A 24430-nucleotide genomic window follows, 5' to 3' on the forward strand; every position below is an offset into this window, starting at 1 on the left:
GAATCCTACGATGTAATCTCCGCAAGTCGTCTCCCGAGCCGAATCGCGGGGTGACAGCACATCCCTACCTCTCTTAGCGATGTCGATCCACAATCCTGAGCTGTTCCTTGCTCAACTCCACTTGGCTACCCCGCTGAGTACTCCCAAGAGTTCAACATGAAAGCCTCAGATCTGTGAGTGGACTCTTGGCTTCGTGGATATCCGAGCTAAGGCCTCTACTCGTTGACGTTACTCAACTAGGGCGCTAAGCGTCAGTACTGGGATGCAAAAGACAGCGAATCAAAATTTGCGGTGTAGGTATTCTACACTGCGTATATGCTGAAAATGCTGATGCCACGCTATGCTATCAAACTTGACCAAGTACTTCTCGTATGCAACCGTTTACCCTCGGTTGTTGCCGCCCCGGAAATGCTTTTCAGTCTTGGTCCTTCCTCTATCGCTATCCCTGCTTCTCTTGCGCTCACCTGAGTACTAACAGTGCTAACCCATGATCCGCCGCCGCCTCCCACTATCAACACTAACAGTATTGTCCGGCCCAATGCTAATACTCAAGCTGTCATTCCCGTCCGAACTTCCACCACGCTCTCTCCTCCTCACCCCAGCGCTCTGACTCTTGCTCCTCTCCGGCTGAATCACTAGCCATGTCGATCCACCTCCATCCTCTTCCTGCTGCATGAGCTGCAGTTGTGGTCCATTCTGCCCTCGAGGTTTTGGCGACTTAGGTGATGGGGGCCCTAGGAACAATGTGGTGAACCTTGTGACTTTAATGGGAAGTGTGGTGAGTGCGGCAGGTAGCGGTATCGACTCAATGAGCGTAACCTTTTCGAGGGGTATACTCGAGAGAAGTGAGGCTGGAAGATTGGCGGGCGAGCAGCCTACGATGATGTGCCGGAGATGGCAGTTTGTTGTGTAGAACGCGAGGCTCTCTGCACCACATGAGTCAGTATCTCGAACTTGGTCGAAGCAGAGTCTTAGTTACTTGCCTCGTACTTTCCTCCCAGATCCACCTTCTTTACCCACCCCGGTATCAATCCAATCAAAGCTCGACATACGCCCGCAGAATCCTGTTGAAAAAGCTCTCAACTGCCCCAGATTCCTAACTTTGTCCATTCGAACGAGGTAGTTTGCCATGCCTTCAAGGTTGGCATACACTCGCACGATGATGTCTAAGGAGTCTGCATCCTCAAACTGTGGGCGGAGGTACTCGCGTGTTCGGTTGAGGAGCTCGTCGGCTAGTGCTTCACCGCCTTGGGCTTTACGGGTGATGTACTTGTCATGGAACTGTAGCACGCTTAGTATCCATTATGTGGCTGGATGAGGGGATTGCATACGAGGAATCCATCTGCGTCTGCGTCGATAAGAACTAATACGAACGGCCGCCGTGCCTGAATTTCGTCAGCTGCTGTAGGCGTTCAAAGTAGTCCTCGGGTATCCTGACCTGCTTTTGAACTAACACTTCTTCTCTCACTTTCGAGTCGGAGGCTTCAGCCTGCAACGTCCGCCTAACATTCTGTTCGGAGTTGAGGTCGAGCTCAGTTTGTGCGAGGCGTGACTCGGTCTTCTCAAGCTTGTCTAATAGCTCCTACGGCGCCGTTAGTCAACTTCCATGTCCAAGTCGAACAGAATGACGTACCTCGATCAGCTCAAGTCTCTTCTCCTCCAAGATTTTGAACTGCGCCAGCCGCTCCCGATATGTCATCGGCGCTGCTGGAAATTCCCCCGGGACAGACATATTCAGGACGTACTATCTAATTTTACGAATTAATACCAAATATTCAAGGAGTCAAGAACCCGGGGGATCCTAAGTTTTAAAGTGCCAGACGCGTTGTTTTGGGCTCCGGGAGCTAGGTGGCGTTGCATGCATGCTAGGTGCGGTGACCCGGCCGATGTTGGACATGGTCAACGTAGCGGGCGCTGATTGGTGGCCACTGTGGGGATTGGGCATCTGATTTGCTGCCTTAGTTTAGAGCACACCGGATTCAGAGGCGAACGCGTGAGTTGGCTCCTGGATCGTGCGGCGGGAGCTGTATGTGGGTGGATACAAAGCGGACTCGTGATAGTGTTTGCAAAGTGTTGTTTAGCTTCGTCGCTCGTTCTCCACATTCATCGCAACTGAACCCACCGAACAGCGATAGCTCAACAGGTAATTCCTGGGGCATAGGGCGTTTCTTGCGATCTCATCTTTTATTCTTAACTGAGGCCACATGAGACAACTTTCATTTAAATTCCTCAAAAACTGATCGACATTCGCTTATCCAAAAATATCTTACGCACAATTCGCACCGCCCAGGAAAATTCACGCTAGGTCACGACTACGTTTGACCTCTGGGTATACAAACACTTTCACAAGCTCATCAAACTCTTCGAACACATGCGCAATCTCCTGGCTCATCCCAGCGCGTTTTGCCATGCGCACCCACTCTTGCAGGTGAACCTTTTTCATCTCTATACCGGTGTCCATGGCCATAGCCAGATGCAGATCTCGAACCGGAACCCTCTTGACACCACCAATGTTGGAGAAGTTGATGCCTTGAATGGGCTTTAGTGCTTCCCGCGAAATGGTGCGTGCCACAACATCGAGGGGAATGATGTCGAAAAAGCCTTTCACGTGCTTGAGGTCGGGTACTGCACGGAGTTCTTTAGCGTACTGAAAGAGATTTGCCAAGACATCGTTCGATGAAGTATTAGGTCCGATGATGGTCGTTGGCCTATGAATCATGATGGGCATGTCCAGCTTGCCGTGGATCTTCTCAAGCACCGCTTCGCTAGCCCACTTGCTCGCCGTATACCCATCGGCATGTACCGGCGGAAGGTTGCTACCAACTGCCACCTCAGGAAACGTGGGATGTCCGACGAAGCGACCGACTCCCGCTGATGAGATGAAGTGGATCGGGATAAGACGAGGTGCTGCAAACTGGATGAGCTTCTTCGTAGGTAACACATTTGTGGTTCGAAGGGATGCATAAGGGCGAATACGGTCAGCCAAAGCCGCAGCATGAATGACGACATCAACCGAGCGACTGAGCTGCTCCCAACTCGCATCAGATAACCCGAGGTAGTGGTGAGTGAGATCACCATTGTAGTAGATAATCTTCGGGTGCGGAACGGTTTTAGCTGGCGAGCGAATAGCGACACAGTGTATCAATACCACTTCCTCTACACTGGCGAGACATTCCAGGATTGCGCGACCTATAAAACCGGTGGCTCCAGTTAGGAGGACAACCAGCGCCTGGCCAGTCTTCACGGCTTCGGCAGAGAAATCAGGTCCCCTTGTCATTGGAAGAGCAGTCTCAGACTTCCAGTCGATGGATGCGCCTCCGAGTGTGAAAATGCTTGTCTTGTTCATGGCCACTGTCGTCATTCCCCTCAGTGTCGCATTGTGAACTAGATCTGTTATGGTGAGTGTCTCTCTGAATGCTTTACGCATCCTATCGAGCACATGGGATAAGAGAGGAGTCGTGCCGCCAATGGCAAAGAAATCCGTCGTCGCAGTGATGTTTTGCCTGGCCGCAGTCTTGAAAAGAAATTCTTCCCAAATCTCCACGATCTTCTGCTCTGTCGAACCAAGAATATCGCCGCGTGGACGCTGACTCCGGCCAAAGGAACTTGCTGGTTGAACAATCTGAATAATTTGTGTATCTGGATACATCCTTGTCTGGAGAGCAAATCGATCAATCTTCCCCGCTGGCGTAAGCGGAAGCGCTTCAATAACGATGGCGCGTGATGGGCGCATGAAGCTTGGAAGATTGAGACTGCGAAGCATAGCCTGTAGATATCGCGGCGACTCAGCGGTGGGGGCTCTCGACAAAGCAACGAAAACCTGTACCTGTGGCTCATCTTCCTGGGTCAGAATGACGACTGCCTCCGCTATCTTACCATTTGACTGGTCAATGATGGCCCGAGCGATGTCGTTCAGATTGATGAAGTGGCCTCGAAGCTGGACGTTTGAGTTATCATGGTCTCGAGATACCACGAATAGTATTCCCCTATCGTTGAGGAACCCCCTGTCGAGAGTTCGGAATGACCTCACGCCCGTCTCATCATCGACGCAGAACATGTCGTCGTCGACGTCAGGCCCGAAGTAACCTGTGCTTATTCCCGAGCCTCCCACCCATATCTCTCCAATCCAACCAGGCGGTATTGGCCGTCCATATTGATCTGCAATCCAAACAACATTGTTTGGCAAAGCCGGGCCGACGGGGATTAACTTCCCCTCAGACTCTGCAGCATATTCACGATAGCCTACTACGCCCATGGAACAAACAACTGAGGTTTCAGTGGTACCGTACATGCCGACGAGCTCTAGGTTGTTGTTTCCAAGCGCGGCAAAGTGTCGAGTCATACTTGACGTCATGTTCTCTCCGCCACAAAATGCGAGTTTCCAGGAACTACAACTTTCCAAGGCATCGGAGTTCGACTGGAACCACATGGAGTACTCGGAGGGTGTGGCAACAGTGACTGTAACCTTTTGTCGCGCTATAACTTTCGGAACTTCTGCGAGGTCTTCAGGAGTAGGCGCAAGAACAAGCTTGCCTCCAGACGTTAGGGCGAACAGTATCTGAAAGAGGGAGTGGTCGTATACCCAGTTGGTGTGCTGTAGTACGACGGGGTGCTCAACCTCAAAGTAGTATTTCGCAGCGGCAACCATACTCATGAGATTTCCATGCGTTAGCATGATGCCCTTGGGTGATTTGTCTGACGCGGGCGCATGTAGTGCGACAGCAACATCATTGGGCATCACTTTGTCGATAGTTTGGACCCCTTCAATAAACTGCAGATCGGGGCAGTTGAGTGTGGTACGCAGACCGATAGATTGGGCATACTGAACCAAACGTGGACTTCTAACCAGACAAATATCGGTTCCACAGTTGTCGACAATAGCGCTGTTGTGTTTTACAGACTCGTGATAGTCTAGTGGCACATATATTCCTTCAGCACACCAAATCGCCAAAATTCCGCAGAGCAAATCGATGGTTGGCGAGCCAAGCACACATACCGGCGTTGCCTTCGTGACACCATTGGCTTGTAATACTGTCGAAATGGCTATGGCTCGCTGCACAAGTTGGATATACGTAATTTGATTGCCGTATTGGTCTTCTGCAGCGACTCTACTGGGCACCTTCTCGGTGACCTCCGATATCTGCATGAGGATGCTTTCCGCGGAAGATTCGACATGGGGTCCTGTTCCAAGATTTCGACTCCTTTCTCGTATTCTAGGCCCTAGGATGTCTACAGCGCAGAGTGCGCCTTCAGACCCGATGGCCAAGCTGCCTAGCAACTTAATATATATTTCTGCAATCAATTGTGCGTGCTCTTTCTCGAAGACATGTTCCTGAACTGCAACAGATACCCGCAGGTTACGATGGTCGTCCTCTCGGACTAGCAAGACCAGATCTTGTGAATGTTGAAAGTACATGTCCATGCTCTGGGACCCATGAATCGAGTTCGGTAGCCAGTCGAAGGTGACTTGATGAAGCAAAGTTTGCCTGGAGACTTCTAGAGCAGAGAGCAATGACTTGACTGGAACGTGCAAGTATCGCCCTACTCGTCTTAGCGTCTCTTTGGTAAGCGCAAGTAGCTCTTCAAACGACTTTTCTAGGTCAGCCTTGAATCTTACGGGCATCACATCGCTCTTGTTGCCGACAGTCCGTCCGATGCCGATTACGAAGTCCTCCGCACCTGTCAAGTGCATGAGAAGGACTTGCAATGCGGCTAGTCCGAAATGCATTTCCGTGTGGTTGAGGTTCATGGACGCGAATCGAAGGTTCATTGAATCCTCTGTAGGAAGAACAGCCTCGAAGCGGTGGAATGCTGGGATTGCATCAGGATTCCGAAATCCCCGGGTAGCGAATGGTAACATTGGAAGAGTCGGAGGTCGTTGTTTGAATTGAGCTTGCCAGAAGGCTAGGGCTGACCCTAGTGACGAGGACATTTTGGGGTGAGGGCGACTTGACGTAGCGATATAACTGGATGAGCTATTGGGGAAATGTAGAGTTGGTGGTATTGAGACAGTCTTAGGGTTGAAGTGAAGATCTTGAGGTAGAGTGGAAGTGGAATTAGGTGCTCGAGTTGGAGTGGCAGGCATGTCATTCGGGCTTTCTTCTTCGTCGTGTTCTAGAACTGGTCCATGCTGATGACTAGTGAAGGTACTTGCGTAGGCCTAACGACAATCACCTCGTTGAGTAAGTCCGTACCACGACACAAAATTCGGCAGCTGAAATTCCTCCGTCACCATGACAAATTTGGCGATCCATGTTTCCCTTGCTGAGTACAGCGTATTTGTCACGCGCATGATCGTGCTGCTGAGCGTGAAAGTAGCAACCCCCTACTCCCCAAATGACCCCAATTATGACGTAGTAATAACAAAGAAGCGATAATATGAGGATCCTTTAGGCCAGCTGATGTAGTTGTTTGCTGTACGAAGACCTTCATAGAGGAGCTCATTCCTCGGATCCAGAATAGCCCTGTCTTGCTGTGAGAGCCACAGCTGTCAAGGCCCCAAATGTGGCCATGGCGTACCTCGGCGAGTTAGGTAAAACCTATATTCACTTTTTTAAGCATTGTATTAATCAGCACTATGTTACTTGAGGTTTCTTTCACTCGTGCTGACAGTACTTTATTGCACATTTCACCTTTCCTCGGGTCAATGCGCTTATATCGACAGCCCACGATCATTTAAGTCCTCGCTATCCGCTCTTACTCGATACAACTGAGAGACCACTACAACAACTCAACTTATAAACTAACTCAACGAAACCATGGGCATCATCATATCAACCCCAATGTATCCGAGCTACAGCGAGGTTCTCCAATCGGGCTTGTCTTCACCAAATGCTGGCCTCGGAAGTCTTATCACTCTCCCTCGAGAAATACGTGACCTTGTTTACGAGCAGATACTTGTCACCGATGACTTCGTCAACCGCCAGATCGATGCAGAGACCTACCGGATAGCCGACCCCATCACACGCAAAGACAACCTGCCGGCCATCCTTCGGGCTTCTCATCCCCTCTGTCGGGAAGTAGCATTGGTCCTGATTCGAAAGAATGCCTTTGTCATCCGCAGCTACAGCTCCAATCAATTCCTAATTCGCTTCCTCAGATCGATTCCGGATAAGAATGGCTTTACGAGTATCAGAGAGCTCCACTTCACGTCCTTCCAGCACTTCCCTGGAGGTCTAGAGTCTGCAGACCTCAAGCTCGCGAAGCAATGCACGTCACTGCGCAAAATCAAGCTCACTTTCCATGTGTCGAAGCTTCGGAAGCCATTCGGTCCTGATAGCTTCTCTTACACCGGAAAGGATGTGTCTGAGTTGGTCAGCCACTACAAGATGACCGAACTGTTAGAGTGCAGGATGTTGAAACATGTTGTTCTGGATGGTATTGATGCGTCGTGGACACATGGAAGCTTGGAGGGAGGTGCATCTCTGACGCAGGTGCTGCATAGCCTGGCGCAGTGGATCCGGGATGAATTTCTGGAGCGCAAGATGCAGGTCGTGGTTGATGTTACCTGGCGTTAGGTTCATGATATTGCTTGATTAATCATCCAAATTGATTTTGAGTTTCAAATTCGCGCCAACTACTCATACCTAACTCATGGAACCCCTGGGTGCTTCAAAGCGATCCTGTTCGATACGTAGAAAGGAGGCCGGGCCACAAAGTCTAGCGCCACATCTTCAACTCAGAGAAGTGAGGTAGCGTAGCTATAGATACATTTAATATATGAACTCAAACTGGTGAGACAAGAATACAAAGCTTCAAGCATCCGTCACAATTACCAAGTTAGAAACCCAGTGTATTGCGGAGCATGAAGCTATATTCAGGACCCATTGATCACCCTGTAACCTGCTAAGGGATCTGAACCAACCACTTTATCGCTTTATCACGTCAATTTGAGTAGTCCGATGCGCTTCATCCGAAAATACAAATGCACGCCTGCGCTCTGTATGCTAGGTGCGGCTTCGGTCAAAGGCCCCACATCTAGACGTATTGTGATGCGTACCAATGCCTTGATGTTTGTTCTAGTAAGGATTATATTCAGATAGAAGTTAGTAAAATGTGTGTCGCAAGCATGCAGGAGATGATCCCGGATCTCCATAGAGTGAGCCAAGTGAGCGACATTGCTGTCAATATTCGCAATTACGTTTGCCGGTGGGACACCCTTCGGTTGCATTCTTGTGGTCCGGATAAATAAGATGTGAGTACGAAGTCAACGAACTGTGTACGCCCATAGATGAGTTCAAGCTTGAAGTTCCAATCAGTTTTCTGTGGTTAAGTGGGTGGATGTCTGCGCCAAGCCTGCAAGGTTCCTCTTGCGGCCAGACGATTTTCACCCCTGGCGTTCCATCACCTGAGCGGCCATCCTTCACTTTCAATTATAGTTTCCGACGAGTGCACGTATGGTAAACAATTATTAAGAGTCCTCGAAGGATATATAGCGGTCAAAACTATCATAAGCGCCATGCCGCGCCAGAGCCAATCATCCTGCGTCACAACTCGGAACACCGCATGCAAGAGGTTGTCATGATATCATGATGTCCTCCCTCACATTCTCCTACATTTTGAACTTTTCGGTCTGCTCTTCCAGGATAAACTTCCACATAACCTCCGCCGCCGTCTTCGCGCCATCCATAGAGTTCAATGTCTCGGCCAGCATCCTCGCTTTCGCAGCATATGTCGGGTCGTTCAATACTGTGAGAATCGTTGATCGAATATTCTTGGCCTTCCAAAACTGCTTCTGAACCCGGATTCCCGCTCCAGCGTTCATCGCGTTGTCCAGGTTCGTCTGTTGTTCAACCTGCAACGCAACACCAACGAGAGGTTTCCCAGCAGCCAAGGCGCACTGAACGGTTCCTTGCCCTCCATGTGTGACGATCACGTCGGCAAGAGCATTTGCAGCAGGCGCCGGGATGAATCGGTCTGTCACCAGAAGGCGGGCGTCACCACCTGCAACCACGTTGGCCTTGTCGATGTCGCAGATGGACTTCGAAGCTAAGATGACGGCATTCCAGTCATCCTCAGGGTTCATCTTGAGTGCTTTGATCGCTTCGAAGAGGAATTCCTCGGTACCGGAGCTACCCATAGTTACCAGGATTGACCGCCCAGGTCCCTTTGTTAAATGAGTGGCAATGTCTCCATCTAGCTTTGAATCACTTCCAGCGTACAGTGGGCCGGTAAGAACAATGTTCTTGGGGAGTCGATTCAGGTATTCATGATGGAAAATAGGATGGTCGTTGACGATGTTGAGGTCCGCCATGTTCATGTCGAAAAGGGAGATTGGCCCCTTGATAGGCCAACCACAAGCCGCAGCGGCTGCACCCAACCGCTTTTGCTGGAAAATCGGCGCCTTGATCATCAAGCCACTGGCCCACCATGCCATACGTTGCCGGATAGGTCGGGGTAGACGAGTAAAGAGCGGCATCATGTCTGGAAGATCCCGAACGAGGCCATGTGCGAAAGCCCCGGGATGAAGTGGCACAGGCAGGAAGTTGATTGTTCGGATGCCTAGCAGTCGTGCAGCGATAGACGCCGGTGCCCACATACCATGGAACACGATGTCAGGCTTCAGCTCTTTGAAAGCCGCAAGTTGGCCTTCGATGAACGTTTTCGCAATCTCTTCCGAGCCAAAGAACTCTGGCCAGTCCCATCCAAGGTCGTGCGCGACTGAAATTCCCTTGACGCGGGGCTGAGCCGGGACGATGTTGAAGCCGGCGTCTGTAATCTGGTATTCGAAACGCGAACCACATGAGAGGAAGTCAATTTTGAGGTCGATACCGGGCGGGCACATATCTCGCAATGCTATGGCCATTGCAATTGCCCGTGTTGTGTCGCCAGCATCCTGCCATGCTACGCTGAGCACAATATGCACAGAGTTGGGTGCCATTGCTGCGTGCCGTGGCCAATCTCGTCGAAACCTCAGAACTTCGGGACTTGGTGGTACAGTAATGAAAAAGTCAGTCACAAGGAGGGCTCGTTGAGAATTCCTACAAGTGTCTCAACAGTTTGGAAGGCAGTCTTATATGGACCTCTTCGCACATCTTTGCGCACAAACCCATTTGTTTCCCTACACTTGGACGTTCACATCCGCACGGCTGATTTTCTCCCCTCTATCTCCGACGCAGCGCCGATTCTCGAAACAGCAAACGTTGTGTAGCTGTGAGAGCGCCACTACGGCATCGGATGGTTAGCGCAAGCTCAACGTCCTAGCCGGAGCCCGAGAACAGTAATGAACAAGCGAGGCGGCCTCAATTCGCGGGCATTCTAGCATCGCGTTCACTCTAAGCCTGGATGAGTGGCACACGGCACTCAGGACAATCTGCGGGGAACCGTGGAAAAAGAAGCGTTGCAACCTAAATTGAATTAGGTTTTTCATTCGGCTGCTTGCCTGAGCAGGCGCAGCTAGTGGCATTGCAGTCATCAGAGCTGAGCGAGTGAGACTCGCCAAATCGAAGGACTCTGCGCGGTAGGACGGCTGCGCTGTTCCAGGCAGTTTTTCGGCGTCCTCACTCGCTCATTAGACACACTATTGACTTTTTGGGGCAAGTAATGACTGTCGATCAAGAGCCTCTAAGTCCATGCACGAATAGCAGGCGTTGTGGTATCGGGGCTGACTAGTACATGCATACACCTGTCAGACTGCTGCTGATCTCTGAGTTAGTTGCAGTGGACCCCGCCAGGAGTGACAACGGTCGCACCGTCCGGAACCTGAACACCGCAAAAACAATCGTATAATAATTTCCACCATTACTCGGCTAGTTGTTACCACAACTGTAAAGACGTCCGATGCGTGCACAAGACTTACGGCACAAAAAGCCAACAACAATTCAAGACGGCACATGTATTATTGACTTCAATTTAAAGTACTAAAGGTCAAGCATGCATCCCGAACCGATCCCGGCTGCATGAATATCAGCCAAACTCAACGGGCTCGGAGCTGTTGTACAAATTGAAAAAAGCAAATGCCACCTGCCTCAACTACTTCATTTTACAGTCCTCAATTCAGCACGGAGGTCTGGGTTCACCTTCGTCGTCAGGTATGACGAAAATTGACCGCTAGATCGATACAAATTCTTCCAAGCTGGGACTGGCGGAGCAAGTGACGGTGCTGTACTCATCTCCGACCTACTAGACTGTGTAGTTGATCTTTTGAGGATGCCGGGTGGCATTCGGTCCTCGCCGAGTGATTCTTGTTTCTCTTCGTCTTGCACTGCAGGAGCCTGCGTCGCGCCCTGCTTCTCTTTGACGCTTCGCCACTCCATGCCTAATGCCGCCGGAACAGATATGCAGGCTACAATAAGTGCCGCGAAAAATGTGCCGTTCGTCAAGGCGTGGTTGTATGCTTCCAAAACTCTATGCTTCAGCACCATCGGTACTGCGCTCGTCATATCTGTCGCGCCCGCGTTGAGGATACGGCCTGGAACCAGACCTCCAATTCGTTCCAAGCCACTGGAAAACTTGTCGATGTACAGGTTCTGCCCAACCGCTGTAAATACAGCCCCACCAAGTGTTTGAAAGAGCGACAGAACTGCTGTTCCAATTGGCACGTCGTGCTTGGGCAGAACAGTTTGTACGGCTATGTTTGGATGCTGCATGGTGCATCCAACGCCGAAACCAATGATGATCTGGTATCCAATCCACATGCCAGTACTAATACCCATGTTCCAAGTTGTAAGAAGGCCAGTACCGACCGCCATGAAGCTAGAACCGAGGATCATAAATGGAGTGTAGTAGCCAACGCGCTGTACGAGGCCGCCTGACAGGATGGATCCTACGACGACCGAAAGAACGAGTGGGATGGTGTTGATTCCAGACTGCATCGCTGACACGCCTTTGATCGCTTGAAACCAGAGAGGTATGTATATTGAGACTGTGAGCATGGTGGCACCTACGCAGAACTGTGAAACGCTTCCGAATGCAACACTGCGCTGAAAGATCACGCGTGCTGGGATGGTTGCTGTGGTATGCTGCGTGAAGTACTGCCATACTATGAAGGCCACGAGAAGGACTGCAAAAATGACAAGAAGAGCGATAAGTCGTGGTGAGCTCCATGAGTAGTCTGCTGCGCCCCATTCCAGCGCTAGGAGAAGACAGGTGATCGAAGGAAGAAAGAGTGCTGTACCTAGCGGATCCAGATGTTTCACTGTTTCTTTCCATGTCGCCAGCTTTGGTTTCTGCTCATCCAGTTTCAACAGAAAGCACACAACCAGGATTGTAATTCCACCCAGTGGTAAGTTGATGTAGAAGCACCACCGCCATGTTGCTTTACTTCCGGTGAACGCACCGCCTAGCAGAGGACCAGCTACACTTGCAACGCCGAAGCAAGCACCAAACAAGCCTTGCAACATTGGCCTTCGGTGCAGCGGCACGGTATTCAGCATGATTAGAATCGCGCCTGTAAAGATGCCGCTACTTCCGAGGCCTGCGATAGCTCGCCCAACAATAAGCATAAGACTGTTTTGCGCGGCGCCGCATATCGCGCTCCCGGCTTCGAAGAGGAAAATTCCCGATAAGAACACGGGTTTGGTTGGGAAGAAGGTGTATATGCGCCCATAGAGGAGGATAAAGCCAGCACATGTGAGCATGTATGAACTGCCATACCACCCAATGTCGCCTATGCTGTTGAACTGGTTCGTAATCGCTGGAATCGCCGGTCCGACGATTGTCCTATCGAGGGCAACCAAGAAGATGGAGATGTACAATGATACCATTATGACGGCTGTTTTTGCTGCTGATGGGTATGCAGGTATTGCTGAAGGCCGACGATCCTCTGACTGCTCGCTCTCTGTCATCGAAGTCGGACTTTCCGGTTCATCATCCGCCGACTGCACATGTTGCAAGTGACTCTTCGTGCTCATACGCTTTTCTTTCGGGATATGAACCAAACTGATCGCTGAATCTGTGAGCATGCTATGGTGTTTGGAAGAGCGTGGTAGCGATAGACTCGAGCGCTTTGACGTCCGGTATGAATCCATCATCTCTGGTACCCAATCCTCAGATTCCGAGATCCTCGCTCTTTCCATTTTGTCCATTTCCAGAGTTGGTACTGAAGTATCGACTGGGCTACTGTACGAAGGGGGCCGTGTTTGGGTCATGTCTTCTGGTTGCAATTCGGTCGGAGAGTATGAGTTGCTGTTGCTGCTGTACTGTGATGACCGAGAGAACCTGCTTTCGCAATCTTCTGCTAGATCCGCGATTATCTGTGCGATCAACTCTTGCTCTTCTCTTGAGGATCGAGATGGTGTGATTGCTTGTGCAGATGTACGGTTTTCATTTGGCGGTTCCGGTTCCTGGGCCCATCGGAAAGATGTTGAAGATGGCGGGACCGCCATCTTGGATGTATATCTCACGGTATGTTTGACGGAGTTCGTGTATGCACAACAAATTAACAGCGCTGGATTGTGCGTGAATAGGCTTGAAAAATGATGACTAGTGATTAGGATAAATGCGAACGCGGTCAGGTCACTTTAGAAATTAAGTCAAGAAGCAATCTGAACAACAATAAGCTTCTAAAACAAAGCAAGAAACATGAGGATGAAGTGTGACAAGGTAAGACGGTGCTTCCGTACCTACTATTTGCGATCGCAGCTCACACAAAAGCCGGCATACGCATCTTGACAAGCACCGATGTGACGCACCGCCCCACCCAAGGACCCCTAAGCCCTTGGAAATGGTCTATCAATACATCCTCACTGCCACGAGCTGTCTGTCACAGGCGGACACGAGCCATGCATGCGCATGCACGTACGCCTACCATGCTCGTGTTCCGCATGCGGATATGCAACGTCAGCCGGGAATACGTTTGGGGAGCCGGAGGCGTTTGCCGATCGTCACCACACAGCTGAGACAGGCAGCAATGGTTGCGATAATGGAGTAAGATAATCAGGAACTAGAGATTCGATAGAAATAGTCGGCGACGGTGTTTAGAAAATGGCGAGTCGGACATATTGACGCCGATGTGGTGTTTGGAAGGAAGGGTGAATTGAACCTTCGTAAGAAGAGCACTACGCGGGCGGGCTGATGTGTACGCCCGACTACATTTTGGCAGTGCCGCACAATGCTTGGATGCTGCTAATAAAAACCCAGGATAGTCATTGGTATGCTCTCTGGCTTACCCAGGTTTACGACCATGACATTAGTCCGAATGAATAGTCTGACCCTAGAGCATACCATGGTTCCCCAAGAGCTAGGCTCGTGAACGCGAGTCAAGTCCTGGCTATTGGTAAAAGACTTCAGGAAGAGATTTCTCATACGTTGCAGCTCAGTCTCTACACTAGCGAATCGCAAGCGTTGATGTGCACATGCATTTTGGATCTCTAGAATGTGCGAGGAAACTGGGCCGCAAAAAGCAGCGTGGGAAACGAGAAGAGGCTGCAATAACTACGACATGGAATATTGGCAAGCCAATATGGACCACCCTCGGTAACAAAGAAGTAATCCAAGCCCGGCGGAAATTTGGACCCCCAGTCTCAATACCAGTTGAACGCCAACACCACTGGGGCAAAAAGCGAATGGTGACATCCTACACATATTCCTAAGGCTCTGCTACGACCCTGAGTATCCTCACAGCCGATGAACTGCATCCACACTTGACTGGCGGACGTCAAGAGCGCTGCGACAACCTTACAAGCAGAACAACGAGAGACCAGCATAATTTCACCGAGAATCTAAGGTTGAGTCCGAGGAGCTGCTTCGCTACCCATCTGCAACAATTTACTCAGTAAATATACAAAATATCAGCAGTCAAGGACTCAGCTGACACCCTGACACCATCTAGTCTATTCTAGGCAACACTCGTGAATCCCCTCAACCCTCACATATACCACTTTCACCTATGTTGCAAAAAGGTTACACACAATTGGCATTCATTCATTCCCTCTAACTAAGAAACACAACCACGACGTCCCAGCACTTGGCAACGTCTTCTTGATCGCATAGTTTGATCCCATGCGCGCCGAATGCTAAACTCTCGGCCAGCCAAGCAAGTCTATCATCGTAGTGTATACAGCGTATTAGGTAACGAAAGTGGTCGCGGTAGGACGTGGGGATATCATCTGCTCTACAAAGCATAGGAGAAAAAGAAAAAGGACAGTATTACCATGAAAGGCGTTGAGAGAGCGACAGAAACATTACTATAAATAAAGGAGACGAGAGGGGTGAAGGGAGAGAGAAAAAGAGCTCTATTCATCCGTAGCGTTCATCTTGCCCATCTCCAACCCCACCTCTTCAGTCTTGATCCGCTCCCCATCAGGTCCCCTCCTGCCCCCACCAACAAGACCCCAGATCCCTATCCCAGCTACCAGCCAGGCGAAAATAACAAACGGGATCATAACCGCCCGCCCAGCGACTTCGATCTTGCACTGCTTTCCGTAGTCTTCTGCTACCATGGTCGCGCCTTGGACGTTTTTCAGCTCGCATGACCATGTTTCGAGGTCAAAGGTGCCAATGTTGTAGCGGAAGAAATTCTCGCTTGAAGTGTCTGCCATGCGCGACGCGCGGAGGTTGACGTAGCCATCGCGGAAGTGGGAAGTCGATTTATGTGTGACATAGATGGAGACGAGGGCGAATAGGACGAGGATACTATTCGTGATGTGGAGGAACATGATGTTGCGGCGGAACGCGTAAGTTTGCGTCTGATGATTTGCATGTTAGTTTTGGTCGATTGGTCACCTCCGCCTTGTTTTCTTTCGGTTACGAAAAGAAAGGAATGAGGGGGTTGGAGCACGTACACGCTTGCCGTTCTTCCAGTCTACACCTACGAAGCCTAGATGCGCTGCTCCTAGGAAGATACTGATGACGGCTGCGACCAGCGCGAGCTTCGCCGGCGCATGGTATAGCATGCGCGGTAAAGCGGCCATTACTACCGATATGCTCTCTCTCCCGTCTCTTTCCGTAGTTTCGAACATGAAGCCCATCATGCGGTTGTCTTCAATGAAGCTGTATGTCATTGCCTTGAGCGCGACAACAGGTATCGAGATTAATATCAAGAGAGTGAGAAAGGTGGCGTAGAGGATTCGGGCTATCCTATGATGCGGACATGCGCTGTCGAGCGGGCGATTGAACATGGGCGAGGCATCTTTGCGCGGTTGGAAGAGCGATGTTGCTTTGCCAGCGATCGACGGGAGGCTGAACTCGACTTTCCTCATTTCGGTGACTGTCGAGTTGTTGCTGTTCGATAAAAGGTTGCTCCGCTACTCCCAATCTCTTCAGACACTTTGTTATTAGAAGATTATGCCGCAACTATCGCTATTCCCTTTTTCCAAGTATGGAAGAAATTGGGCAAAGGGAACTGCCGTCTGACAATGACGATATTAGATAAAAAGAGAAGCAAGGCTGGAAGATTGAGATAACGAGACGCAGCAGAGATACATATTCTCCATTAGCCGCCCAAGCACATCGCATACAAGCTGACTGCCTGGACAGCCGCTGTTACCGTTCACACTCACACGCTCACCGCTGGTCGAAAATCGATTGTCAATGCTGTCTCCCAGCATAGGGCTGTTCTTTGGTTGTCGACAAGGTCTCGCTTTGACGGTTCGATGGATCTCCGGATTGCTCTGGGGTAAGTGCAATGCAGTTAGCGGGTGTCAGACAGCTGTTACCGTCAAGGATTGGTTGTGCTGTCGAAGCGAGACGGAAGGTGTTTGAGAGCCGCGACATGCACAGTCTGCTTTGTGCGCTAATTAAAATTCTTTCGCGTCGCAATAACATACTCCGCTAAGCGTTAGAAGTACTTGTAACCTCTTGCAGAAAACCTTAGACCTGCTTCGGAATGCGTAGATAGTATAACGTTCCTGTATATAGCCTAACCAGTTATTTGGTACGTGCCCTGTCATGTGCAAGGCGTTCTTGGAATTATCCGCATGATGTTGATCGTCGACTTTTCACGTCGCACGTAGATCAGAACGAAGCAAAGGAATGCAGCGCAGTGCTGGTTCTGTGGGATGTAGAAGGCAGGATTAGCTGAAACGGTCGACGACACCAAGGTTGCTCAGAATGAGTGGGCACCTTTAGAGAACGATACTTGACCCCTTGTAGCGGTGAACGACACAAATAGTCAAAGGGCGTTCATAACGTAAACCGATACGAATTTCAAACGCTAAGGGTGTAGTCTCTAATACATATGAGATGGTCAACGTGGTTTCCTCACCCGAGGCTCTACGATTTGCAGTTATTGAGGAAAGGCAAAGCGGAGGTTTTTCGATTGCCGATACGATTGCCCAAAAGACTGTCGCTATGGCAGCAGTCGTTAAGAAGGGCCTCAAATATAGATGGTACTACTATGCAACCATCTGGGGTTGTTCTATCATCTCCCAATCTTCGGTTGAACTGTCATCCAACTCAGTCATGCCTACATTTCGCAACCTACGGGTCATAAGTTCTAGTGTGCAGAGCTGTCGGATATCTTGATCTATCGTCGGGGTCATATGGGTCTCGATCGCAATCGTATTGGGTGCCTGGCTAAGGGTTCTCTGCAATTCAAACTTGATCCTTTCGACAAGAAGTTCGGCGTCCATACGTTTCGCGAAAGCGTGCAAATTGACGAGCTCGGACCATGACAGATCTCTTAGCTGGCCACTAGGTTCTTGAGCCTGAAGGTTGTTGGACCAGAGAGCGCGAATAAACATTGTTACGACTTCGGGATCGTCATCGTGGAGGACGAGATGGCCAGCGGAGACTCGCTCCCTTTGATCCAACTGCTGCAACCGAGTCCTTATATTTGAAATAGCTTTGAGTAGAATGGAGGCGAACTTTGGAGGGTTGTCCCCGTCTTCCAGTTCTCCCAGTCTGGGCCAGATGTATTGAGAAGTGAAAACATTACGAGGTACACCGGGATCGTCTGGAATTCGTAGTATATCCAAGAGAATCAAAAATACATCCGCAGCTGTGTATCGGAGCTCGTCGGGCGTGTTGAGAAGGGAATACCTGAAAAGTCCCCAGATAGCCTGCAGGACACGTTAGGGTTGCGCAAAACCCAATATACCTCGATGAACCTACCCGTTGGTTTAACACCCATACCGTAGCCACTGTACCTGGCTGGCACGAGAGGTCATGCCTGATTTTCATCAGATCTTCCAATGTCTTTCGTAGGATGCTTTCCATGAGCGACTGGAACTGGGCATGTTTGATGCGCCTAGAGATCCACGACGCGGTCTCGAGTAGGTTCTTGTGAACTCGGAAGCATTTCGAAGGATTGCCAACTTGAAAGGTGAAGGTGTCGCCAGGCTGGTCCGGAACGCTGGGCGAATTAGCAGTAACTTACGAAAGGAAATATCACACTCACGGCGCGCCTGTTTTCCCAGTCCAGTCACTGTCGTCTTGGAGACTCATGGTAGTTTGCTAGAGAGGTCGATAGCAAGTGTGGATGTGAAGATATATGAGAGAAATTGAGATGTGGGAACTGCTCTTGTTATCAACGTGTGAGCTGTGGTTGGACACGATTTTTGCGGAAACGTGGTTACATAGTACCAGGGAGACTATGGAGTACCCAGACAACTTTTCGTGAAGTTCTAATTATCTCCAGGTGGTAGGGCCCTTGCCATGGCTCACCCGTGGTGATGGTCACCAATTCTTGGTCATCGTGAGTGTCTGACTCGCTTTAATTGAGCGTGTCTTCAATGCTGGTCGACACCGACTCCTGTTCAATAACAGAGTTCCGAGATTTAGGCTGTACCTGGCCCCTTGTGGTCTTCTCTTCGATAATCCGGTGGTTTTAACACGGGCAGCAAGTCGAGGGCGAGCGAGGTGTTCTGTGCAGTTCCATAGGAAACAAGATTGTTAGTCATTCGCTAGTGAGCTTCAAAATAGTCTCGACAGAGAGATAGGTCTACCATTAATTCCTGAAACGCGGATGCAGCCAGGCGATGCTGGTGGAGGCATTGAGGGGTGCGATGGATTGGTGACGTGACAAGGCAGCCTGAGGCGCTATTTCGGGGAAGTCGCGATTAACTGCGACGCGTCAACCGCCAACTTCGACAGCAACACCGGGAGCCCGCATCACCACTCAACATGGCTTTTACAGCCCTCAACAACCGGGCTACAGCCCCAACAGTGCCGGTTCCAGCACAGCCACAGTCTCCTACAACTGCACCGCATCCACAGGAAGTCGACGTTGCTTTTGCGGGCAACAAAGAGCTGCGGAAGCGTGTGCACGCTGCCATAGGTATACCTAACCTGAACAAGACCTATGGGAACATGTACTGACATACGCAAAAGACCAGAATCCCACCCAAAGCACCCTCTTTCGCGACATCTCGACCTACATCCTCAACCAAACCACACAGCCCGCCCCCGAACCAGCCCCAAAGAAGCGCAAGCTCGAGGACAGCAACGGCACACACGACGGCGCTCCAGCAGTAGGCGGTAGCCTAATCAGCACTGCAAACAAGGCATGGCGGACATACCCTGGCGTTAGCTTTTCCATACCGCAGCGCAAGAAGTTTACCCTCGAGCTGCTCGATGGAAAGGATGGTGGCATCCGGGCAGTTGGCGCGAATGGAAGCATCGAATTTGCAATAGCCTGGAAGGACGTAGACCAGGTCTTCTGCTTGCCTATCCCCGAGAAAGCAAAGAAGCAGCACAACTTCATCATCATCCCCGTACACGGCGATGGCGTGAACCCGCTACCCGAAGAGCTGAAGGCCTCGCCGCCAGAGCCGGTGGTATGGACATTCGAAGAAGCGACAGGCAAGAACATTGTCGACGGTGAAGACCCGGGCCCAGGGCCAATGGCAGAGGCAATACATCATTGCTTGATACAAGCGGGTACTGCCAAGGAAGTCATATTCCCTAACGCCGAGGACTTCTCGAGCGCAATCCCAGAAAGCCATCGTAAGAGCGAGAAAGCATACCACGTCAAGGCGCATAGGGGAAGCAAAGAAGGTGCGCCCTTCTATCAACCACCTAGCCTCCTTGCTGTCTACTAATCACTATACATAGGCTACCTATTCTTTACCTCCGTCGGAATCCTCTACGGTTTCAAAAAGCCTCTCGCCTTCTTCGACTTCGCCGCCATAAATAGTATATCATACACCGCGGTCCTCCGTAATACATTCAACCTCGTCATCACTACCCCCACACAAGAGATTGAGTTTGGCATGCTTGATCAGGCAGACTTTGCCGGCATAAACGAATACGTGCAGCAACATGGGCTGCAGGACGCCAGTTTGGCTGCTGCACGGCGGGCGAAGAAATTGAATGTGAACAAGACAGGGAAGAAGGAGACAGCGAATGGTGCAGCAGCACAAGAAGGCGGCGAAGAGGAAGAAAGCGAACTACAAAAGGCCGAGCGTGAGCTGCAGGACCAAGAAGATGAGGAAGAGGAAGACGACGATTTTGACCCAGGAAGTGAGGGCGAGAGCGAGGGAGAAGGGTCGGAAAGCGACGAGGAAGGTGGTGGAGACTATGAAGAGGGCGACACCGCCAACGTCGAGGAAGAGTATGATGAAGCAGATGGCGAAGAGATGGAAGAATAAGGAGCACCCAAATGCTGTACAGTTACAAAAGTCGAACACGAGCGAATTTTGTTGACGGTAGGTACATTTTGCATTGCTATATACCACTTTGAGCACTCACACTGCTACACTTCTTCTTCTGTCTATACACGCCAAGTCTCACAAATTAACTCCAGATGAGCTCCAGAAGTATCCCAGTTACTCACGCGAATTAATTGCCGCACCCCACAGCCTTTCGCAATCTACCCGGCTCTACCACGCATCCAGATTCAATTATCTCGCAGTCATGCATATCCCTCTCACATCTCTACTCCCATCTCGTCTTTGGCAATGCTTCTCCTTCTCTCTATACTTGCTCGACCCCCACAAATGCCTTTATTCATGCACCCAAAACGCTTTTCGACCCCCACACTCTCTCATTGAACTATTGAAACACCCGCAGCCCCACAATGCCCTAGCATTTACCCGCCCGCATGCGCAGACACAACCCGCGTCATCTTCACATTGGGGTTCCGGATCCCACGCCCGCGGACGATCTACCTGGCGCGATGCGACGATACGCGACAATGCGTATCCCCACTGCGTGGCGCACGTTGTGGTATCTAGTTTCTTTGACGGGCTTGGTGCTTGTTGGTGTAGTGTACACGCTGAACTGGACGAGAGGAGAAGCTCTTACAGACGTAGAGCTCGGGACTGGGACGAGATTGTGGGAGTGGAGCGGGGGTAGTGGTGAAGAAAAGGCGAAGCAAAATGGTGAAGTTGGGAAAGACGAGGAGAAAGTAGAGCAGTTGCCAGACGGTGTACATGCCATCGACCACTTGTTGCACGTCGCTGAAGCGCAGTTCAAAACGCTGCTAGATGGCAGAACGACAAGCCTACACGACGCAGCTGCTGCGTACAGAAAGAATCGCCTTCGCCATCCGCCACCTGGCTTCGAGGCTTGGTATCACTACGCTGTCGAGCAAAACTCTATTGTCATCGAGGAGTTCTGGGACCAGATATATCACGATCTAGCACCGTTTTGGAGCATCGAACCGGTCCTACTACGGAAGCAGGCACATGTTTTCTCGCCGAAGATATCGATTCGTAACGGGAAAGTCGAAGCGCATACATATAACGTGTACCCAAAGCTAGATATGTGGGCGGACATGCTCCGAACATTGGCGGACGATGAGAATGTGACACTGCCGGATATGGATATCCCGTTCAACGTGAACGATGAGCCCGCGCTACTAGTGCCCTGGGAGACGGTGGACACTGCAGTATCACTTGCGCGGCCTATGCTGCTATATTCCGCCGACGTTGCTACTAATTACACTGGTATGGAGGACATCAGCAGGCTCACTGCGGACTACACTTTTGACCCAAAATGGCTTGGACCAAGACTCACGCACCCGGATTCGCATCTGGGCCCACGGCCTCTCTGGTCTCTTGTGCGCCCATCTTGCCCTCCAGGAACACCAGCGAGGCACGGCCATGTATTCGACGATATCTGGGGCCCAGAAGGTGAGACCAGCGAGGTACATTCGGCTGCTGCCCTTCTGCCTGTGGAGCTTCCAGGCGGAACCTTAAAAGGGTATGCACAGAACTGGACACACATAGTAGATGCATGCCAGCAACCCAATCTCCAGGGCCTACACGGCGCATTCGTAGCACCCACAGCAATGAAAGTTGCGACGAAACTGTTCCCTCTATTTGGCGACACGAAGCTGTCAATGAGTAATGAGATCCTCATCCCGGGCGCTATGGAGTGGAATTTGTCAGCCTCGCTATTAGATAATTCACGTGTACCTTGGGAAGAGAAAGCTAACAAGATCTTCTGGCGGGGTCCAGCAACAGAAGGCCACGATCCGGCGCGATACTGGCAGCGCTTCCATCGACATCGTCTCGTCAGCATGCTGAACGCAACCCATGTCGAGATTGCCGAAGCGTCGATACATACTGGCAATGAGAGCACTGTCGGCGTGGATTACGCGAATAACTTCCGGCTCCTCCCCGCAAACGAGTACCATCTGAAGAGCCAGAAAGGGGGGCAGCTCGCTGGGTGGGTGAACGGTAGGGCGGACGCTGCGTTCACGGACTTGAAGTGCGATGTGGACACTGAAGAACACGGGTGCCCGTACATGAGCGAGTACTTTTCGGTCGCGAAGCCTGCCACGGACGACGAAGAATCGAAGTACCAGTATGCAATAGTGGTGGACGGTGATAGCGGTGACGATGGCGGTGATTTCGTCAAATGTCTCAAAAGCGAAAAGGTTACGCTTCGGGCAAGCGTCTATCGTAAATGGTACGACAGCCGAATCGTGCCGTGGCAGCACTATGTGCCTATGGACAATACCTTCGTCGACCTATACGGCATCTTGGAGTACTTCCAAGGGACACATGTTAGCGAGGAAGCCAAACACTTTCCACATGCAGTCGTAGAGGTGCAGCAGCATGAGCACCACTTCAAGACGCCAATATCAGAGGCTGAGGAAGATGCGCATGCGCACGAACATACCAAGCCCGCAGCTGGGATGGAGGCGAACCATCGCTACGACGCCTCTTTATCTGCAGCCTCAGCTGGCGTTGACTCTCAAAGCGGTAACGAGCCCCATGACTTCGATCACGTACACAGCGCATCGCGGAAACGGGACGGGGATGGACATGACGCGGCGGCGAGAGAGATCGCTGAAGGGGGACAAGAGTGGGCAGCGAAGGTACTGAGGAAAGAAGACATGCTGATATATGTATATCGGTTACTGCTTGAATATGCCAGGATCGTAGATGACAAGCGCGAGCGACTGGGATGGGTTGACGATCTGCTTGAGGACTGAAGGTAGTAAGAAAGGCTGTGACATGGAAGATGAAGTATTTCTGGTGGACGGACGTGACCTCGACAATCCCAGGTAACCGCCAACCTGCGAAGATGGCAAGAACGACCCCAAGCCACGCGCCCGTCTAAACACATCGATCCTCACCGCACCGCAGAGTGTCTTTTATCACGAAGACCTACTCTCTATCCATACCCACGTCCTCAACGACTCACCTAACAACCTATAAGATTCGAGTTTGACCCTGCGAAGCCATTTACACGCACCCAAATCACCAACTTATCTTTACTAGCAAATTTCCACAGAACTACACCCTCAACAACGCAAGCATGAGCGGGCAAATTCTTCTCCTAGCTTGCCTCTTCGCGATCTGCCTCCCCATCCTCAGTGTACAACTCCCCCGCACCAAACTCTTCTCCCACGCTCGCTCAAAGCTAAACGCAGAGACACGACCCGAGATACTTTTCAAACAACCACCACCCTCCATACGACGCCACGCACTACGACAGCGAGAACAACAGCAACAGCAAAAGGAGACGTCGAGCTTCGGAGCCGACGGCACGACGGGTGCGGATAGTGGAACCGCAGAGCAGGCGCAGGCGCAGGCGCAACAGCAAAGTGTGCTGAATGCTTCGAGGAAGCCTTGGGATCCGCCGTTCCCGAAGCGTGGGCCAGGGACGGGATTGAAGGGCGAGTGGCTTGTCTTGCCGCCTAGTCTACCTCAGAAGAGTGGAAGGGAAATGGAGCAAGAAGGTCTGGCGCAAACGTTACATCCACCAAGTCCGGATGGGCTGGGCGAGCCGGAGCCGCAAGGGCATAATACTATGCCTGGCAGTCATTCGCAGCGGCATGCACAGAAGAAGCATACATTGTCGGGCATGTCGATATTATGGCTGATGACCACGGCTTTGGCGGTTCTACTATTCCTTTTCGCATTTGCAATACTGATAGCACACTGCTTGGCGTGGTTCCTGGTATACAAGACAGAAGCGAGGCTAGGAGATGCACGAAGGGGGCTGCTCAAGGGAGGAGATATGAGGCTGTGTTTGTGCGCACCATGAAGGGACCTGGAGCATTTCAGCGACCGAACTGAATCCTAAAATTGAACCGGTTTTGCTACCTGAAGGCGCCCAGCCAACTGTATACGAGAAGAAAGGCAAGTTCACTGCC

At 51.0% G+C, this 24430-nt stretch overlaps 11 protein-coding genes across 11 annotated transcripts; 4 read left to right on the plus strand and 7 right to left on the minus strand.

The window, feature by feature from the left end:
* Positions 1 to 187: 187 nt before the first annotated feature.
* On the minus strand, positions 188 to 1732 carry K460DRAFT_390316 (uncharacterized protein; the record flags this gene model as incomplete). Its single annotated transcript, XM_040935774.1, has 5 exons — positions 188 to 926; positions 984 to 1281; positions 1332 to 1385; positions 1439 to 1582; positions 1634 to 1732. 5 exons carry the CDS (start codon positions 1730 to 1732, stop codon positions 481 to 483), a joined length of 1041 nt encoding a protein of 346 aa, XP_040792186.1. The 3' UTR covers positions 188 to 480.
* Positions 1733 to 2296: 564 nt separating this feature from the next.
* K460DRAFT_274384 (uncharacterized protein) lies at positions 2297 to 3649 on the minus strand (the record flags this gene model as incomplete). Its single annotated transcript, XM_040927953.1, has 1 exon — positions 2297 to 3649. One exon carries the CDS (start codon positions 3647 to 3649, stop codon positions 2297 to 2299), a length of 1353 nt encoding a protein of 450 aa, XP_040792187.1.
* K460DRAFT_269458 (acetyl-CoA synthetase-like protein) lies at positions 3620 to 5932 on the minus strand (the record flags this gene model as incomplete). The annotated part of the gene is made up of 1 exon (XM_040927569.1): positions 3620 to 5932. A coding segment is annotated over one exon (2313 nt), but the record flags the coding sequence as incomplete, so codon positions are not given.
* An 826-nt stretch (positions 5933 to 6758) lies between these two features.
* On the plus strand, positions 6759 to 7517 carry K460DRAFT_399739 (uncharacterized protein; the record flags this gene model as incomplete). Its single annotated transcript, XM_040936256.1, has 1 exon — positions 6759 to 7517. One exon carries the CDS (start codon positions 6759 to 6761, stop codon positions 7515 to 7517), a length of 759 nt encoding a protein of 252 aa, XP_040792189.1.
* An 872-nt stretch (positions 7518 to 8389) lies between these two features.
* Positions 8390 to 9999, minus strand: K460DRAFT_360491 (glycosyltransferase family 1 protein). Its single transcript, XM_040932282.1, has one exon. The coding sequence runs from the start codon at positions 9878 to 9880 to the stop codon at positions 8552 to 8554; it is 1329 nt and encodes a 442-aa protein (XP_040792190.1). The 5' UTR covers positions 9881 to 9999; the 3' UTR covers positions 8390 to 8551.
* A 977-nt stretch (positions 10000 to 10976) lies between these two features.
* K460DRAFT_269109 (MFS general substrate transporter) lies at positions 10977 to 13016 on the minus strand (the record flags this gene model as incomplete). The annotated part of the gene is made up of 1 exon (XM_040927543.1): positions 10977 to 13016. The coding sequence occupies one exon, from the start codon at positions 13014 to 13016 to the stop codon at positions 10977 to 10979; it is 2040 nt and encodes a 679-aa protein (XP_040792191.1).
* Positions 13017 to 14853: 1837 nt separating this feature from the next.
* K460DRAFT_298227 (uncharacterized protein) lies at positions 14854 to 16207 on the minus strand. The gene is made up of 2 exons (XM_040929758.1): positions 15723 to 16207; positions 14854 to 15626 (listed from the first exon to the last, which is right to left on the minus strand). The coding sequence occupies exons 1-2, from the start codon at positions 16137 to 16139 to the stop codon at positions 15174 to 15176; spliced, it is 870 nt and encodes a 289-aa protein (XP_040792192.1). The 5' UTR covers positions 16140 to 16207; the 3' UTR covers positions 14854 to 15173.
* A 1066-nt stretch (positions 16208 to 17273) lies between these two features.
* K460DRAFT_399743 (uncharacterized protein) lies at positions 17274 to 18324 on the minus strand (the record flags this gene model as incomplete). Its single annotated transcript, XM_040936257.1, has 3 exons — positions 17274 to 17939; positions 17992 to 18232; positions 18278 to 18324. 3 exons carry the CDS (start codon positions 18322 to 18324, stop codon positions 17274 to 17276), a joined length of 954 nt encoding a protein of 317 aa, XP_040792193.1.
* Positions 18325 to 18972: 648 nt separating this feature from the next.
* Positions 18973 to 20657, plus strand: K460DRAFT_360496 (Rtt106-domain-containing protein). The gene is made up of 3 exons (XM_040932283.1): positions 18973 to 19156; positions 19210 to 19875; positions 19933 to 20657. Exons 1-3 carry the CDS (start codon positions 19003 to 19005, stop codon positions 20466 to 20468), a joined length of 1356 nt encoding a protein of 451 aa, XP_040792194.1. The 5' UTR covers positions 18973 to 19002; the 3' UTR covers positions 20469 to 20657.
* A 299-nt stretch (positions 20658 to 20956) lies between these two features.
* Positions 20957 to 23263, plus strand: K460DRAFT_324107 (glycosyltransferase family 90 protein; the record flags this gene model as incomplete). Its single annotated transcript, XM_040930562.1, has 2 exons — positions 20957 to 22831; positions 22922 to 23263. The coding sequence occupies exons 1-2, from the start codon at positions 20996 to 20998 to the stop codon at positions 23261 to 23263; spliced, it is 2178 nt and encodes a 725-aa protein (XP_040792195.1). The 5' UTR covers positions 20957 to 20995.
* A 326-nt stretch (positions 23264 to 23589) lies between these two features.
* On the plus strand, positions 23590 to 24321 carry K460DRAFT_399746 (uncharacterized protein; the record flags this gene model as incomplete). The annotated part of the gene is made up of 1 exon (XM_040936258.1): positions 23590 to 24321. The coding sequence occupies one exon, from the start codon at positions 23590 to 23592 to the stop codon at positions 24319 to 24321; it is 732 nt and encodes a 243-aa protein (XP_040792196.1).
* Positions 24322 to 24430: the final 109 nt, after the last annotated feature.

Source organism: Cucurbitaria berberidis (genome assembly GCF_010015615.1).
Source record: "Cucurbitaria berberidis CBS 394.84 unplaced genomic scaffold K460scaffold_1, whole genome shotgun sequence".
NCBI lineage: Eukaryota > Fungi > Ascomycota > Dothideomycetes > Pleosporales > Cucurbitariaceae > Cucurbitaria > Cucurbitaria berberidis.

Bases quoted from the DNA above. Each gene is read 5' to 3' on its own strand.
- K460DRAFT_360491 (XM_040932282.1), bottom strand. From the start codon at position 9,880: ATGGCACCCAACTCTGTGCATATTGTGCTCAGCGTAGCATGGCAGGAT.
- K460DRAFT_298227 (XM_040929758.1), bottom strand. From the start codon at position 16,139: ATGAGGAAAGTCGAGTTCAGCCTCCCGTCGATCGCTGGCAAAGCAACA. The intron at 15,627-15,722 runs GTACGTGCTCCA...GCAAATCATCAG, and splicing joins ACTGGAAGAACGGCAAGCGT to ACGCAAACTTACGCGTTCCG.
- K460DRAFT_360496 (XM_040932283.1), top strand. From the start codon at position 19,003: ATGGCTTTTACAGCCCTCAACAACCGGGCTACAGCCCCAACAGTGCCG. The intron at 19,157-19,209 runs GTATACCTAACC...CATACGCAAAAG, and splicing joins GCGTGTGCACGCTGCCATAG to ACCAGAATCCCACCCAAAGC. The intron at 19,876-19,932 runs GTGCGCCCTTCT...CACTATACATAG, and splicing joins GCATAGGGGAAGCAAAGAAG to GCTACCTATTCTTTACCTCC.